The sequence below is a fragment of the Salvelinus fontinalis genome, chromosome 28 (assembly GCF_029448725.1).
Source record: "Salvelinus fontinalis isolate EN_2023a chromosome 28, ASM2944872v1, whole genome shotgun sequence".
NCBI lineage: Eukaryota > Metazoa > Chordata > Actinopteri > Salmoniformes > Salmonidae > Salvelinus > Salvelinus fontinalis.
This window is the reverse complement of record NC_074692.1, coordinates 16,791,509-16,809,171: the sequence shown is the minus strand read 5'-3', so window position 1 is coordinate 16,809,171 and position 17,663 is coordinate 16,791,509. Positions and strand designations below refer to the sequence as shown.

Below are 17,663 nucleotides of genomic sequence, written 5' to 3'. Positions count from 1 at the left end.
TTTAATCTTACTCAATAAATTACAGTGTGTGATCAGTAACTAGCCTCTCAGTGAGATGACTAAGTGTTCGGTAGGATCCCTCCGATCAGGCACATGAGGTCAAATCCATTTTACTTGCAGTAATCTATTTGTATAATCTGAATTAATTGCACATACATCTCAAAATGTTTTTCAACTAAATACAACAACTGGACATAGCTACTGACAATACCATAATGTGGCTGTGAAATAAATCTGCTGTCAGTCAACACAGATTTCTGGAGAACTATGCAATCTCAATAAAATGACTATTTTTCCTAATCCACCTCTTTTTATCACGTCACTAGGTGTGGATTCTCATTCTTCACATATCTCAATGCTTCTGCTCACTAGCCATGAGGGCAACATCTGTCACAGAGAGGAAAGAATACCCACGACGTGTCTTCACTGCCAAAGCTCAGAGGGCCTATATTTGCTCCTGCTGGTTTCCCTGGAGACATCCATTCAGCTGCTGAACACATGTAGCTACACATTGCTCCTTTCCTACGAGGTCCCCAAACTTTTGTAGGTTATGGAGAGGCTATAGAGGGGAGATGGTGTTTGCGGTGGTTAGGGGTTCTGCAGATTACAGGAGAGCCCACCATGGGACAAGGTGAATCAGTCATATGAGACCAATGACACTCAACAACAGGAAACAATAATCCAATAGCGATTTATAGGTGGCCCCTGTTGTGTCTGGAATCGGTTCAGGGCTAAACATGCTCTACTGGACAGTTGGTAAACAGCTGTCTATCATTTTTTCCTCAATTGTTTCCATGTCTTCCGCTTGTCTGTGGGGAGTTGTATGTATAATTACATACAATTAACATTCTGGGTCACAGTAAACAATTCTCTCCATCACTCTACTTCAGAGTAGGAGAAATTTGTTAGCAGTCCCTAGGTCATTCATGCTAAGCAGCACCATACTGTAAAAGTTATTCAACCGTAATATTGAACGGCGCTGAAGACTGCGCTTTGATCTGCTATCAAATTCCATAGATGAAATCCTTCATTGCAATTCAGACCTTCTGAATGAAGGCCAATAACTTATTTTAGAACGGACATCAACTTGGTGCCTGTGTCTCCAGACCCTGTTCTGACATTGAGGGTAAAACCTCTTCCAGCCTAAGCATCCTATTCTTCTCTTCACTTCAGGCCCAGACTCCAGACTTGCTTGTGCATCAGCGCTGGCTATTTTCTATTTTCTATTAGAGCATGGCCTCCCACAGCTACATGTTGGCATGCATCAGAGGGGGCTGGTCTCACACATCCATTAGGCAACTTCTAAAGATCACAGGGGAACTTGGATGTACCTCTAGGACTTTCCCCCTCACTAACTTGTGTGTGGCACTGTTTTCCCTTGATCTTCTGGCTCTGGCACAGTCCCAGGCCGTTAAAGCACAATGTACCCTTCAAAAGACACAAACCAGTAATACCAGGAACAAATAGCATGAGCACTTGTTTTGGCATAGAGGACCTCTGCTGACTCTGCACTCCTGAAGAGCACTTTTGGGAAGCATTGTGAGACATCAATTGGTAAACATGGACTTTTACCGTGTCCAACTCATACAGTAAATCACCACGTTGGTCACACATTTCCTGAGCAGTTTGCAGCTGCAGGAATGGCGTCTTTGTGTTTGTTATTACATGATTAGCAAATGACGTACACATTATGAACAAGCCATTGAAACAGAAAAGAGCACCCTTGTCTATTTACTTTCAGTTCGTATTCCACTTACTCTTGGTGAGTGTGTCGTTGATTCGGAAACTGCACAGGACCTTATGGACATTCCGAGCATGGAGGAAGCCGTTTCCTCTCACCACCACCTGGAACGTTTCTGGAGGGAGAAGAGAGGAGCACAGTGACTGAATTTGTCCCACCACATGTAATACTGTAGCTGTTCAGGCTAACATCTGAGTCTATCATGTCAGCATCTCACACTGGTTACATTCTGCCAACAAACTGCCCTGACCATAGTAGTTGTTGAAGATAAATTATTTCTCTGGATGCCTGGATAATTGAGATCTTGCGGTCAATGAGACTTCAACTGCAGTTGTTCAGACATGTGGATATATAGTGGCTCTCTGGAGCCAATACCACAGAACCCAGAAAACATGAAGCGTGAATACTTATTTCTCCAGTGGGGAAAGTGGTGGGTTGCAAGACTGTAGAATGGACAATGACTGAGCAGCATTACACAGCGGAAAAAGACAGCTATGATTTGTGTCCTTAGTACAGTAGTTAAATGGAGTTGAGACCAGGTCTGGGTTGAATCGTTCATGACAAATGAAGTTGCTGCTACTGTGTGTAGGAGATACTGTATATACTGCACACCAGGCTCCTGCCCAGGTAGATTTGAATTCTCTTCCTGTTGTGAGCTCCAATGTGGGGGGCCTTTAAATGTATGATTTAGTGAAGACCTGAGAGACCAGAGAGGATAAATGGGTTGGGCCAGAGGTCTATAAACTTACCTCCTGCACAGATACTGGAGGGCTCAGCCGCCAGGATCTCAATACAGGACTTCTTTAATATCTGGGGGAGGGAGGTGAGAGGTGAGGAGGGGGGAGACAGGGGGGGGCAAGGTCTGGACATTCTCACACTTGTTACAGAAGGTTGTGTGTTTATTTGTTGAGAGTATTGGTTTACAATATAATCCCTATACTCCTTTTCCAGTCAATTACAGTAACAATGTGTACCAGTGCACCTCGATACCATGATCTGCTTGATGTCTCCTGTTCTCATCTCTGTGCTCCTCACTGTCCTTGTGCTCTGGGTGTATATCTCTCTCTATCCCCCCACTGTCCAGGGACAGTATGTGTTGTATTCCTGAAGATCAGACTGACTTACAACATGCTGCCCTTCTTCCTCGACTCTGAGCCATGAGCTTTCAGCATGCTGTTAATGGGGTCCAGATGACAGTCAACTGGTCTGACCCCTATCTCTGCTAGAGAAACTCAGTGCCCAGGTGACAGTGGCCTCTCCACCACGACTCTCCTTTTCTTTCATCCGTTCGCTTTTTTAAATCGGCCGAGCGGATACAACATTATAAGTATATTCCTTTGAGGTGGAAGCTAGAAGATATAAGGAATTCATTCACTGATCCTGTTTGGTAAGAGCTTGGATCAAAAGCTGGGAAGTCACAGCATGTTTTCCTGGAATGTTGTTCCTGGTGAGTTTTGATGGCCAGAATATTTGTTTATTGTTTTCATTTGTCCTATTTTCCCTCGTTTCCTATTTGAGTAATGTGTTAATGGATTGAGAGAGATGTACTGCAGTGAGGATATGAGTTCCATGTGGAACCATTTCCTCTGACCTCCTAGAACAGGTATAATTATCAAACACCAGTGTGCATATTAAAAATGCTGTTATAAACTGGGTTGTTCGAGCCCTGAATGCTGATTGGCTGAAAGCTGTGGTATATCAGACCGTATACCACGGGTATGACAAAACATTTATTTTTACTGCTCCAATTATTTTAGTAACCAGTTTATAATGGCAATAAAGCACCTCAGGGGTTTGTGATATATGGCAAATATACCACGGCTAAGGGCTGTGTACTAGCAATCTGCGTTGCGTTGTGCGTAAGCACAGCCCTTAGCCGTGGTATTTTGGCCATATACCACACCCCCTCGGGCCTTATTGCTTAATTATTCTAGCTTTCCTTGTGTTAGTAGTCAGGTATCTTACCGAATCAATGACCCCCTGCAGTGCTTCAAAGCCATCGTTCACTGGGAATACATGGTCCTTGCTATCAGCAATCTTTGCCAGCTGAGGAAGAAAAAAAGTTTCATTCAATTCATGCTGAACTTTCACAAACCCACCAACCTCTTTTCCATCTTATGTTTGGGACACAGTGTGAGATGTCAAATCAGAGCACACAGAAGCAAGGCGTGTCAACACACCTGTGTCTCATTGAAGTCCTTCACCCCCACACAGTATACGGAGGCACCCAGACTCCGCGAGCGGTTGGCCTGTCAGGTATTCACAGAGGAGAGCAAAAACAAGAAAAACTCTCAAGACCTGGAAGCTATTAAAGCACTGCATTGCACAACATTGATCAACACACAACCACAGAAAACCCTCCAGATCGCTCCTCTGGACATGTCGTGACTCTGAGCTATAGATTTGAGTAATAGTTACGAGATAACACAGCACTGAGTTCTTGTTGACTGACATTCAATATTGTTTCTAAAAATAATTAAACGCTGATGGAAACACTTGAGTGGCTAGAGCCAATAGAGCTCACGATTCAAATGTTACATTTCATGAGCATCTGAAAGAAGGCCCTTCAGAGCTGAGCTGACAATTTTATTCAATATGAGTGACAGCATAAAGCTTCAAGTTATTGCTCCGAGGATCCCTGTTCAGGGTAAGTGGCATTTTCCCCACAACATTTTGAAAGCTACTGAGAAAGATACAGTATCTGCATCACTTCCTCAAGTGTGTCCAAGGGTGCTCAGAACTGATTAAACAGCCCTAGCTCTGCACGCCTGCTGCACCTGCACTCCCAACTAAATCATTGGTTCCTTGTGCAGATGCGAATGACTCTGCCTGCTTTATTCATGGGCAGATGGGAGACATAAATCTGACAGAAACGTTGGCCCCCCTTTTCCTTCTCTGAAAAGAATGGATCAAAGTGCTACTGAGGTGATGTATATGGGGCTGCTGTTTGATCTGTGCCAACAGGAGTGACGCTTCTGTTTACAATTTGTGGGCTCGTCTTTCTCCCTCTGGCTATATTTGCTGTTTACCTCTCTCTGTCTCAGGCTGTGCTTACCTCTCTCTCAGCATAGTAGAAGAGGTCCTCATGCAACTCTCCATCTGTGAGAGCTATGATGACACTGGCAGTACGGTATCCTATCAGACAGAAAACCTATGATTAGGATCTAATTGCTGCCACAGCGCTATCCAAATAATAATGTCAGACTAACAGATAGACAGGAGAAATTCATATATTGCGCACAACTTCCAGCAGGAAACAATCAAAAAAAATTATTTAACTACACACCTTCTGAGTTTCCATAATATATCTGCTCACTGGCCTGTAAAAAAAGATGTATTGGATTCAAACAGTACAATGGCTAAAGTGGTCCTGTAAATACAGTAACTCTTTCATACTAATACAGGTGCCATTTTAGCTCCAAACCATGTTCTTTGTTCTTAAGCCAGAATGGAGATAGATTCCAGCTCAGAGCTCAGCTAAAAGCAGACAGCTCACCCTCTGGATGCCCTCGTGCATAAAGGTGTCTCCACCTGGAAGTACCTTCTGGAGCTCCTCCAGACCTTTGCGAATCTGCTCCCTGAGCAAGCAAACAGATGAAAGGGCAGTTCATATTCATCATGTCTCACCCCTCACCCTGCAAAAGTCCTCCACTGGGCACAGATGTCAACTCAACATGTATTCCAAGTTGGTTCAACGTCATTTCATTGAAATGTGGAAACAACGGTGATTCAACCAGAGTGTGCCCTGTCTGATAGATCTAACTGCAGCTAAACAGCTATTACAAATACATTCGCTAGAGCTTCAAATGAGAGTAGCTTTAGGTTTTGATGTAAGAAGAGTCATAATAGTGATAAAATTATAAATGTGTGACGTCCTACTACCAAATCATAATGTCAAACTCAAACATTGAGTACAGCATTGAGCTGCATGCACACCCATAATCATGAACAACAAGTGAGTCGTTTTGAGCCCTCAAATCTAACAGATTTCCCTTTTGACTGATTTCTTGTACAATGCATAGTCTTCTCCCTAAACTAAAAGCTGACAGACGGATATGACGTGACAAAGACAATAGGCACAGAAACAAAGACCTAGCATGATCTCTCTATTGAAGTGGTATTCCATTTCAGAGAGTAGTGATGGGCTTTATGTGTGCTTCAGGTTTTAAGAGTGTCCTACTGGCACAGGACATTGTCTAGCAGATGGTGGGGGAAATGAGTCCTGTGTGAAATGAGACAGCAGGAAGACCATAAACATTGAAAATGTTTCAGTGCCTGCGTGGACAATGCGCCTAAGGAAAGATTAGACCCATATGCGACATGTAATATATTGTGAGCCACATGCTGAAGCTTACAGTTTGCCAAAGAATTGACAGCATTGTCAGTCAAACTCAATGTGAGGGTATTGTTCTCTGTGATTCTTATGTCTCTAATTCAATGAACCATAAACAAATCCTGCATGTTTCTCTGGATTCTTGATAATCAACTCAGTTCAGAATCAGCAAATACCTGCCATCTTGTGGAGAGGTAATACCCCAAATCCTAAGAAAGAAAGATTGTTCCTTCACCTGTCCTCTGTGAGCCGCATCAAAATCCTTCCCTCAGTGGAGAACACAATGAAGGACATGCGCAGCTGTGGACTGGAGAGAAATTGACAACATTTATACAGTATATTAACTTTCTTTACATTTTAGTCATATAGCAGACACTCTTATCAGGAGCAACTTATAGTTAGTGCATTCATCTTAAGACAGCTAGGTGGGACAACCACATATTACAGGCATAGAAAGTACATTCAGAGTCAGAGATAGAAGGGGGGGGGGGATTCATCTGGTATCTTTATCTGGTAGACATTCATACCCACACACACGGTTAACAGTTGAAAGTTTTGTTAATATTGAATTTATATAACTTTACATTACAGGGTCTTTGTAAACTATTCTCACCTTATGAACTTATGAGCCAGATGTTCCACAAAGTGATAGATTTCAATCCAGTGGTGCTGCACACTCCCAGATCTGTAAAGAGAGAGAACATATTGATGAGTGTTTTGTATAACAGTCTGGAGGAAGTGGAGAGGTTAAGGACTATCTGACAGATGGGGGATGAGAGTCAGGGGAATCAATGTGTACTGCATCTATCTCTATTGTAGAAAGGCAGCATCTGCTTTAAACATTTTCACTATTATGTGAATCCTATAGCACAGTAAAAGACTGTTTGACACAAAGGGGAAAGGGGATACCTAGTAAGTTGCACGACTGAATGCGTTAAACTGAAAGATGTCTGCTTTAAATTGACGTCTGCATCGTTGGCGCCAAGGGAGCAGTTGTTGTTGTGGGTTAACTGCCATGCTCAAGGGCAGAACGACAGATTTTTTCCTCCTTGCCGGCTCTGGGATTCAAACCAGCAACCTTTTGGTTACTGGCCCAACGGTATTAACCGCCAGGTTTGATGCCGCCAGGTAATACATGCACACCTTTCTACAATCTTTTTTCTGCATTCAGACTTTTTACTCGACTTTTTGCTACTTCTTCTGCACATCACGCTGTATCCTATGCTTACCAACCCGTCCGTCCAACAATCTGAGCTAGATGCCCTCAATCTCACACAAATGATCAATGAACCCACCAGGTACAACCCCAAATCTGTAAACATGAGCACCCTCATAGATATCATCCTGCCCTCTAAATAAACCTCTGCTGTCTTCAACCAGGATCCTAGCAATCACTGCCTCAATGCCTGCGTCCGAAATGGGTCTGCGGTCAAACGACCACCCCTCATCACTGTCAAATGCTCCCTAAAAACGCTTCTGTGAGCAGGCCTTTCTAATCGACCTGGCCCGGGTATCCTGGAAGGATATTGACCTCATTCTGTCAGTAAACAATGCCTGGTTATTCTTTAAAAGTGCTTTCCTCACCATCTTAAATAAGCATGCCCCATTCAAAAAATGTGGAACCAGGAACAGATATAGCCCTTGGTTCACTCCAGACCTGACTGCCCTTGACCAGCACAAAAACATCCTGTGGTGTACTGCATTAGCATCGAATAGCCCCCGCGATATGCAACTTTTCAGGGAAGTTAGGAACCAATATAAACAGGCAGTTAGGAAAGCAAAGGATAGCTTTTTCAAACAGAAATGTACATCCTGTAGCACAAACTCTCGGGCCGACTCTTTTCTCTGTATACAGCACATCAATGATGTCGCTTTTGCTGCTGGTGATTCTCTCATCCACCTCTACGCAAACGACACCATTCTGTATACTTCTGGCCCGTCTTTGGACACTGTGTTAACTAACCTCCAGACGAGCTTCAATGCCATACAACACTCCTTCCGTGGCCTCCAAATCCTCTTAAATGCAGTAAAACTAAATGCATGCTCTTCAACCAATCACTGCCCGCACCTACTCGCCCGTCCAACATCACTACTCTGGACGGTTCTGACTTAGAATATGTGGACAACTACAAATACCTGGGTGTCTGGTTAGACTGTAAACTCTCCTTCCAGACTCACATTAAGCATCTCCAATCCAAAATGAAATCTAGAATCGGCTTGCTATTTCGCAACAAAGCATCCTTCAACAATGCTGCCAAACATATCCTCGTAAAACTGACTATCCTACCGATCCTCGACTTCAGCGATGTCATTTACAAAATAGCCTCCAACACTCTACTCAGCAAATTAGATGCAGTCTATCACAGTGCCATACATTTTGTCACCAAAGCACCATTTACTACCCACCTCTGCGACCTATATGCTCTTGTTGGCTGGCCCTCTCTTCATTATCAGTCGCCAAACCCACTGGCTCCATCCTCATCTATTAGTCTTTGCTAGGTAAAGCCCTGCCTTATCTAAGCTCCCTGGTCACCATAGCAGCACCCACCCGTAGCACGTGCTCCAGCAAGTATATTTCACTGGTCACACCCAAAGCCTATTCCTCCTTTCGTTCCAGTTCTCTGCTGCCAATGACTGGAACAATTTTTTATAATTTTTTAGAAATAGTCACTGAAGCTGGAGACTCCCTCACTAACTTTAAGCATCAGCTGTCAGAGCAGCTCACAGATCACTGCACCTGTACATTGCCCATCTGTAAATAGCCCATCCAACTACCTCATCCCCATATTGTCATTTATTTTTGCTCCTTTGCACCCCAGTATCTCTACTTGCACATTCATCTTCTGCACATTTATCACTCCAGTGTTTAATTGCTAAATTGTAATTACTTTGCCACAACGGCCTATTTTTTGCCTTACCTCCCTAATCTCACCTCATTTGCACACACTGTATATAGATTCCTATTGTGTTATTGACTGTACGTTTGTTTATTCCATGTGTAACTCTGTTGTTGTTTGTGTCGCACTGCTTTGCTTTATCTTGGCCAGGTCGCAGTTGTAAATGAGAACTTGTTCTTAACTGGCCTACCTGGTTAAATAAAGGTGAAATACTTTTTTAAATTTTTTATCCCATCCAACCATTACAGTTTGACGATATATTCATCTTGGCTGAATGTAGTCTTTCCCTGCCGGTGTGTACTGTGGCAACACTCCTGTATGCCTCTTCTTTCCTGAAAATGAGGGTATTGCTTCAGAAGCACACATTCTATTAGAGCACACAAACACCTTGGTTAGAAAGCAACAATGTAGCCTATAACGCTGATTGATTAGATAGTTGCCATCTTTGGACTGCACCAATGATCTCATGCTGATGCAGATCAGTGAAATCCTTCTTCTCAGATTACTGTCAATGTGTTTATAATGCAGCCCCAGTAATGATCCCCGTCTTATTGGAATCAAGTAAATGATCAGCCATTTTGTGTTACTAGAGTCAGGGAAATGATCAGTCATTATGCCTACATGCCTGAGTTATGTATTTGAATTAGGCCAGTCTAACGGGGCTGTAGTACCGTACTCAACATCACTACGTATGCATAGCTGACCGATTCATTGCAGAATTTTGTGGTTTAAATCTCCTTGTCCTTATTTGATGATTATGTTTTGTTAAAGAGGCACTCCAGTCTCCTTCTCACCTCATTTAACACCTGATTTAGTTAACAAAAGGTACATCTCAATAGGTGGTCCAGGTAAGTCATGACATCACAAGTAGGGGGGTGGGTCTTTCCTCTTTTGTTCTCTATTGCTCCTCAACTGAGGGGAGGCCGATGACGTCACAACTTCCCATCAGACCAACTCATTGAATACCCTACTCCTTGAAGTTTTCAGTTGTGTCTAAAAAATGTATATTTTTTAAACACTATTTTGCTCAAAACATTTTTTTTTACCCATGAGTGTATGTACTTTACGGTATTTATACTTGGGCTGTCACTTTTCAACAATTCAAAAATCACTGATCTCTAACCTTGATAATTGTTTCTTACAATTCAATTTTGTTGACAGTAGGTTGACCGGCCATATGATTCGTCTTTCTTTCTTTCTGTGTGTCATTCTTTTAATTCCTGTCTTTACTCCTATCCTATTCTTTCTCCCTCTCGGAGCACTTCTCAAAACACCTCTTTATCCATTGTTACCAGGATACGAGTCCCAGCACAGACAGCGCAGCCAAAAGGCTGAAACATTGGAACATCTGGACCTAATGGAGAAAGGGTTCTGCAGACACACAGAGGAGTTGACACAGAGAGGAGTGATGATCAGACAGAGAATACAGAAGGACAGTTATGGTAAAAAGGGATACCAGTTCAAACAAAAAGAGGTAGAGGAATGCAGCTGGAGAATGACTACATAGACCCATGAATGACCACATGGAACTCTTCCACATCAGCTAATGGAGATCCTAATAAAAAGACAGTTCAAAATAATGGCTGGAACGGAGCAAATGGAATGTGTTTGATGTATTTGATAGCATTCCACCTATTAGGCTCCTGCCATTACCACGAGCCCGCCCTCCCCAATTAAGGGGCCACCAACCTCCTGGTGTCTAACATTCTCTTTTTTTATGCATTTTCTGTTAGCAAAACATTGTGCACACACACAGCAGTATGTAATCAGCCCTTGATATGCCACACCAGTCAGGTGGATGGATTATCTTGGCAAAGGACACATTTTTGCACAACACTTCAGAGAAATAAGTTTTTGTGCGTCTGGAAAATATCTGGGATCTGTTATTTCAGCTCATGAAACATGGCACCAACACTTTACATGTTGCGTTTATATTTTTGTTCAGTATATATATATATATATATATATATATATATATATATATATATATATATATATATATATATATATATATATACAGTATATATAATAATTTTTTACAACTTTATTTAACTATGCAAGTCAGTTAAGAACAAATTCTTATTTACAATGACTGCCTATCCCGAACCAACCCGGACAACGCTGGGCCAATTGTGCGCCGCCCTATGGGACTCCCAATCACGACCAGATGTGATACAGCCTGGATAGAGATACATACACACACCCACCCATGCCTTTTCTATTATTTTACTTAGTATTATTATTTGTATTATTGTTTCACTCACTTCTCTGACCTGCATTGTTGGAGCATAAGAATTTCGCTGTACCCTGCAATTACATCTGCGACCCTGTGCATGTGACTCAAACTGATTTGATTTGCCTTTGCTCACAATAATTAGTCCCTTTTAATGGAGGGTAAGGAAGCCAATATATAGTTTGATAATTTGGGTGAACTAACACTAAGGAGAACTAGTGCAGAAGTGACAGGGAAAGTCTACCTACAGTAGAAATACATCTGAGAATATCATAGGGTGGCATAAATGCGATATTATTGGTTGTGGTTGAAATGCTAAAAACTGGTGCAGCTCCATGAAACAGACACTCTGAATCAGTCCAATGCCAACAACATGGCTGAGTGAAAATGAAAACATGCAAGAATCAGCAAGCTAGTTAGTTGCACGCAGGATTGATTTGTCCACATGTTAGTCACACAGAGATAAACACGGTTCTTGGAAATCTACAGTTCATTTGTAAAGTATTCAGACCCATTGACTTTTTCCACATTTTGTTCCAGCCTAATTCTGAAATGGATTAAATTGTTTTCCCTCATCAATCTACACACAATACCCCATAATGACAAAGCAAAAACAGATTACAATTTTTTGGCAAATTTATTTAAAAAAATGAAATATCACATTTCCATAAGTATTCAGACCCTTTACTCAGTACTTTGTTGAAGCACCGTTGGCAGTGATTACAGCCTACAATCTTGGCACACCTGCTTTTGGGGAGTTTCTCCCATTCTTCTTGCAGATCCTCTCAAGCTCTGTCAGGTTGGATGGGGAGCGTCACTACACAGCTATTTCCAGGTCTCTCCAGAGATGTTCGATCGGGTTCAAGTCCGGACTCTAGCTGGGCCACTCAAGGACATTCAGTGACTTATCCTGAAGCCACTCCTGCATTGTCTTGGCTGTGTGCTTAGGGTTGTTGTCCGGTTGGAAGGTGAACCTTCAACACAGTCTGAAGTCCTGAGCGCTCTGGAGCAGGTTTTCATCAAGAATCTCTCTGTACTTTGCTCCGTTCATCTTTCCCAACTAGTCTCCGAGTTCCTGCCGCTTAAAAACATCCCCACAGCATGATGCTGCCACCACCATCTCTCACCATTTGGATGGTGCCAGGTTTCCACCAGACGTGACGCTTGGCATTCAGGCCAAAGAGTTCAATATTGGTTTCATCAGAACAGAGAATCTTGTTTCTCATGGTCTGAGTCCTTTAGGTGCCTTTTGGCAAACTCAAAGCATGCTGTCATGCGCCTTTCACTGAGGAGTGGCTTCCATCTGGCCACTCTACCATAAACGCCTGATTGGTGGAGTGCTGCAGAGATGGTTGTCCTTCTGGAAGGTTCTCCCATCTCCACCGGAACTGTGGCGCTCTGTCAGAGTGACCATCAGGTTGTTGGTCACCACCCAAACCAAGGGCCTTCTGCACCGATTGCTCAGTTTGGCTAGGCGGCCAGCTCTAGCAAGAGTCTTGGTGGTTCTAAACTACTTCCATTTAACAATGATAGAGGACACTGTGTTCTTGGGGAGCTGCAATGCTGCAGACATTTTTTGCTACCCATCCCCAGATCTGTGCATCGACACAATCCTGTCTCGGAGGTCTACTGACAATTCCTTCAACCTCATGGCTTGGTTTTTTCTCTGATATGCACTGTCAACTGTGGGACCTTATATAGACAGGTGTGTGCCTTTCCAAATCATGTCCAGTCAATTGAATTTACCACAGGTGGACTCCAATCAAGTTGTAGAAACATCTCAAGGATGATCAATGGAAACAGGATGCACCTTAACTCAATTTCAAGTTCCATAGCAAAGGGTGTGAATACTTACGGAAAGAAGGTATTTCTGTTTTTTCACTTCGTTGTTATGGGGTATTGTGTGTAGATGGATTAAATAAAACATTTCCTCATCAATTTTAGAATAAGGCTGTAACGTAACAAAATGTGGTCTGAATACTTTTGAGAATTCACTGTATGTAACTCAAGAAAACAGGGGACAGGTAAACACTGCTTTTGTGAAGAGTTTTAAAGAGGTTCATGTCACCGCCTTCTAAAGGCATTATGGGGATAAGATTTTCAGAATTTTCCCAATGCTTGATCAATGCCCCTCAGGAGAAGTAAATACCACATATGTTTTGTAAGCTGCAGGTTTTCAAAGATGCTGGAAATAAAAATATATATTTTCCACATTTAGGTTATATATTTTTTTGCAGTCAGAACGTCTTCAACATTGTATAAAGTACACAAATATCGCAATGAGGTTAAATCAGATTATTACACTTATCAAATAAACAGACATTGAGAAAACACTTCACATTATTTTGCCAGCATATGGCAAAATAAAATAGAAATGGTTTCACCAGGGGTCTTGATAATAACAATAACATTCCTGAACATGTCCAACTATCAAGGCCTGATTACCAAACGGGCATGCAGGGCACCAAACCCCCACACAATTTGAGAAAATGTTCTTTAAAACTGCAACATTTTCTCTCAGCCTCATGGTAAAATGTGTTCAATAGCAATAACTTAGCTATAAAACTGCAAATATGTCTCTCAGCCTCATGGCAAAATGTAAACAAAAGCATGAGATGAGCTATAAAAACAGCAACAACAACAAAATCTCTACCCCATGACAAAAAGTGTAGAATTGCAGAAAATTAGCTTAAAACTGCAACATTTTATCTTAGCCTCATGACAATATGTGTTGAAAGGCTGTAAGTTAACTTTGATAAATTAGATCAGGTGTAGCACTCGCAAGGCACAGCTGAGCATAAATTTAATTAATTTGCTGTTTTATTTTACTGGATTAATGGTACCTGCATCTGTCATGATGCTTTCAAGGCAACTGGGAACAAGGACAAATCATGGCGTCGGAGTTCTAGAAAGATGCCCGAGTTTCCGACTTGGAATTCCGAGTTGGATGACCGTTCAAAATGATTTTTCCCTGTCAGATGTCGGAAGTATGAGGTTTCCAGTTGAACACAGCATTAGTCTCAGTCTCTCACGGTCACATTGTTCTAAAGAGACGGTTATCAAAACGTCACGCCAGGGTAAGCCTGCATGAAACACAGGCCTTATTTTAAGTGTTTCTAAAATCCCCTATGGGAAAAATTATTGGAACCATTGTTTGACCGCTAGGTTTTATGGGTTTTATGACTCATACTGTGGTACTCTATGCCTACATGGTGTGCAGGGCTTCTGAATCAAGTACACCTTCCACCAACAGCGCAACACGAAAAAAAAGAGCAAGCCTGTATCGTTGGCTTTTCTACAGAAATGTTTGGTGGTCAACTAGGAACGTTTTTATTTATTTATTTCACCTTTATTTAACCAGGTAGGCCAGGTGAGAACAAGTTCTCATTGACAACTGCGACCTGGCCAAGATAAAGCAAAGCAGTGCGACAAAAACAACAACACAGAGTTAGACATGGGTTTATTGTCTTGAAGATCGACCGGTTGGTGACCACTGATGTTATACAGTGGATATGTACAAATTAATGTGATATTTGAGTCTCTCTCTCGCCAACTGATAGTACATTGTACACACAGTTATGAACTCTGCCCCCAATAGTGTATGACAAGCAGTGGAGAGATAAGGTGGAAAGAGAATGATGAATGACAAACTCACTTGTCCAGAACAAAGTAGAGGTCAAAGCTCCCGAAGCAGGATGATCCAGTCTCCCCCCTCTCCTGGTTGTGCCCAGCGTTACCAGCTGTCAGCACCATCAGCACACTCACAACACCAAGCAGCACTGGTAACCAGGAGCCTCTGCACCCATATGAAGACATTATTCCAGTTTGGAGGAGCCTATTTAACATAAGAGGAAGAATAAAACCACTTGGAAAACAGGTGGAGAAAAACCTTTCCTTTGTACAAAAAAACTATTCCTTATTTCTCTATATTGATCCAGTATTCTTCAGTATTGAAAATAAGTTATCTGATAGGGTGCAGTGGAGGCAGAGAATGCACTGATGCTATGAATCTAGTCCGTCTCAACAGAGTCAGTAAGCTCTAATAACTGGGTACGAGACAAGCAAGCACAGGCTACATGCACTGAGGCACACAGCAGCAAACTCCTGGTCTTCCTTTGTCCTACTTCCCAACAGTAAGAAAATAGCTACAAAGTAAGTGCATTCCAGGCAGCTCCACAGAAAACGATGTAATTGTGTCTAACTTACAGTCCCTTTCCAAAACTCTGACTTTCCTTTTCCCTTTTTTTACGTGGTTGAAGAGGGAATTAAAACAAGTGAGAAAGACAAACTCCACTTCTACTACCATCTACTGGTTACAATCGGTGGTGATAATGTTCTAAATCAGGAGCTTATCTTGGGCCTCATTTATCAACCATTATCAACCATGCGTACATACAATTTTCACTGAATTCTGGCATATGTGGAGATTCTAAGATTTGCGTGCGCAACAAATTATTGAGATTTATCAAACTGTCGCAACATATACGCATATTTTCATTAATAAATCAGAGCCATACTATATTTGTGCGTTACAATTACAACCCCGCCTGTAAAACGCCCTCCATTATTCCTTTATGGTAAGAAAAAATAAAAATAGGTAATTTGCTGTATGATTTGGAGATGTTGGAACTGGACCACGACAGTTTCTAAAGCCAGTGGCAAATTTGATCACATGTTATTTAAACCTATTTTTTTATATTTTGAAGTAACGTTTTCAAAATAAAATGCATGATCTCTACTTTTGAGCAGGTGGTTCATGCTAAATGGCCTCGCATTCTGCTAGTTTGATTGTCTATTCAAACAATTTAAACGGAAATGCTACAGCACATTTCTATGGAAAATACAATTCAATATATTGTTTGTGAATAGATTATTGTGTTTCTATATCATACATTGGTATAGGCTCTGAATTTAAATAGGCTACTATCGTAGAGCAATACTGTAGCCTACCCATCCTTTCAAATGTTTTAAATAGGCTACCGGATCTCTACTTTTGAGCAGGTGGTTAGGCTATTAAATGAGTACCATTTTATAAACGCAGACAGATCATTTGTTCATTGGACATGTGGGATCTTTTTCTGTCGGTAAAATGTATTATGCGAGAAATGGCGGTGGAAACAACTTTATGTAGAATTATTGATATAATAAGCATCATATGGACGTAAACTTGGGAGTCCGCCTCCCACTACAACTCGGGAAACCATGCAGTTTATGAGGCTACAGATTAAATAAATAATGATGAACATCACAGATTGGAGAAATTGCATGGTGATGAGGTTGATGTCTGGGGTTTGATTCTTGTGACACGATGATGATGCTTGACTGACATTTGACAAATATTATTGTAGACAAGCCTACCCCCACAATATCATGTAGACTAGCCTACCCCTACAGCCTACTGTTTCTGCAAGCTGTTGGAGTGCACATGCCTATACCAGAGAGGCATGTTTTCTATTTAATGCAACAGTTATTGTGACAAAACTACACTATTTATACAAAATTATGTGGACACCCCTTCAAGTGAGTGGATTCGCCTATTTCAGACACACCCATTGCTGATAGGTGTATAAAATCGAGCAGAGCCATGCAATCTCCATAGACAAACATTGGCAGTAGAACGGCCTTACTGAAGACACAGTGACTTTCAATGTGGCACCGTCATAGGATGCCACCTTTCCAACAAGTCAGTTCTTAAAATGTCTGCCCTGCTAGAGCTGCCCTGGTCAACTATAAGTGCTGTTATTGTGAAGTGGAAATATGGTCTGGGGCTGTTTTTCATGGTTTGGGATAGACGCATTAGTACCAGTGAAGGGAATTCTTAACCCTAAAGCATAGAATGACATTCTAGATGACTCTGTGCTTCCAACTTTGTGGCAACAGTTTGGGGAAGGCCTTTTCCTGTTTCAGTATTACATTACAATGCCCCCGTGAACAAAGCGAGGTCCATACAGAAATGGTTTGTCGAGATCGGTGTGGAAGAACTTGACTGGCCTGCACAGATCCCTGACCTCAACCCCATCGAACACCTTTGGGATTAATTGGAACGCAGACTGTGAGCCAGGCCAAATCGCCAACATCAGTGCCCGACCTCACTGAAGCTCTTGTGGAAGCAAGTCCCCGCAGCAATGTTCCAACATCTAGTGGAAAGCCTTCCCAGAAGAGTGGAGGCTGTTATAGCAGCAACAGCCCATGATTTTGGAATGAGATGTTTGACGAGCAAATGTCCACATACTTTTGGTCATGTAGTGTGTCTGTAGAGTTGAAAATGCGATGGAAACACAATGAACTACTGGTGGGAAGATGTGCATATTTTCTTTATGTGTATTTTTAGAATATTAGCATGAAAATCTGTCCCCCATTTGATGGAAACCTAGCTATTGTCTAGTTAGTATGTCTACTCAAAAATGTTTTTAGCTACAGTGGTAGCCCACAAACTTCAAAGCAAAATATCAACTATCT

General features: G+C 41.9%; 1 protein-coding gene across 1 annotated transcript in view; it reads right to left on the bottom strand.

Moving 5' to 3' along the window:
* LOC129826295 (anthrax toxin receptor 1-like) overlaps window positions 1-15,429 on the bottom strand; it is a 43,855-nt gene extending 28,426 nt beyond the window's left edge. Inside the window, exons 1-10 of the mRNA XM_055886860.1 lie at window positions 14,860-15,429; window positions 6,688-6,759; window positions 6,310-6,381; window positions 5,238-5,319; window positions 5,028-5,061; window positions 4,797-4,876; window positions 3,922-3,990; window positions 3,707-3,787; window positions 2,491-2,551; window positions 1,758-1,856 (exon numbers count right to left, since the gene is read on the bottom strand). Coding sequence (XP_055742835.1) covers window positions 1,758-1,856; window positions 2,491-2,551; window positions 3,707-3,787; window positions 3,922-3,990; window positions 4,797-4,876; window positions 5,028-5,061; window positions 5,238-5,319; window positions 6,310-6,381; window positions 6,688-6,759; window positions 14,860-15,050 — 841 coding nt within the window. The 5' untranslated portion in view covers window positions 15,051-15,429. The remainder of the gene's footprint in view (window positions 1-1,757; window positions 1,857-2,490; window positions 2,552-3,706; window positions 3,788-3,921; window positions 3,991-4,796; window positions 4,877-5,027; window positions 5,062-5,237; window positions 5,320-6,309; window positions 6,382-6,687; window positions 6,760-14,859) is intronic.
* Window positions 15,430-17,663: the final 2,234 nt, after the last annotated feature.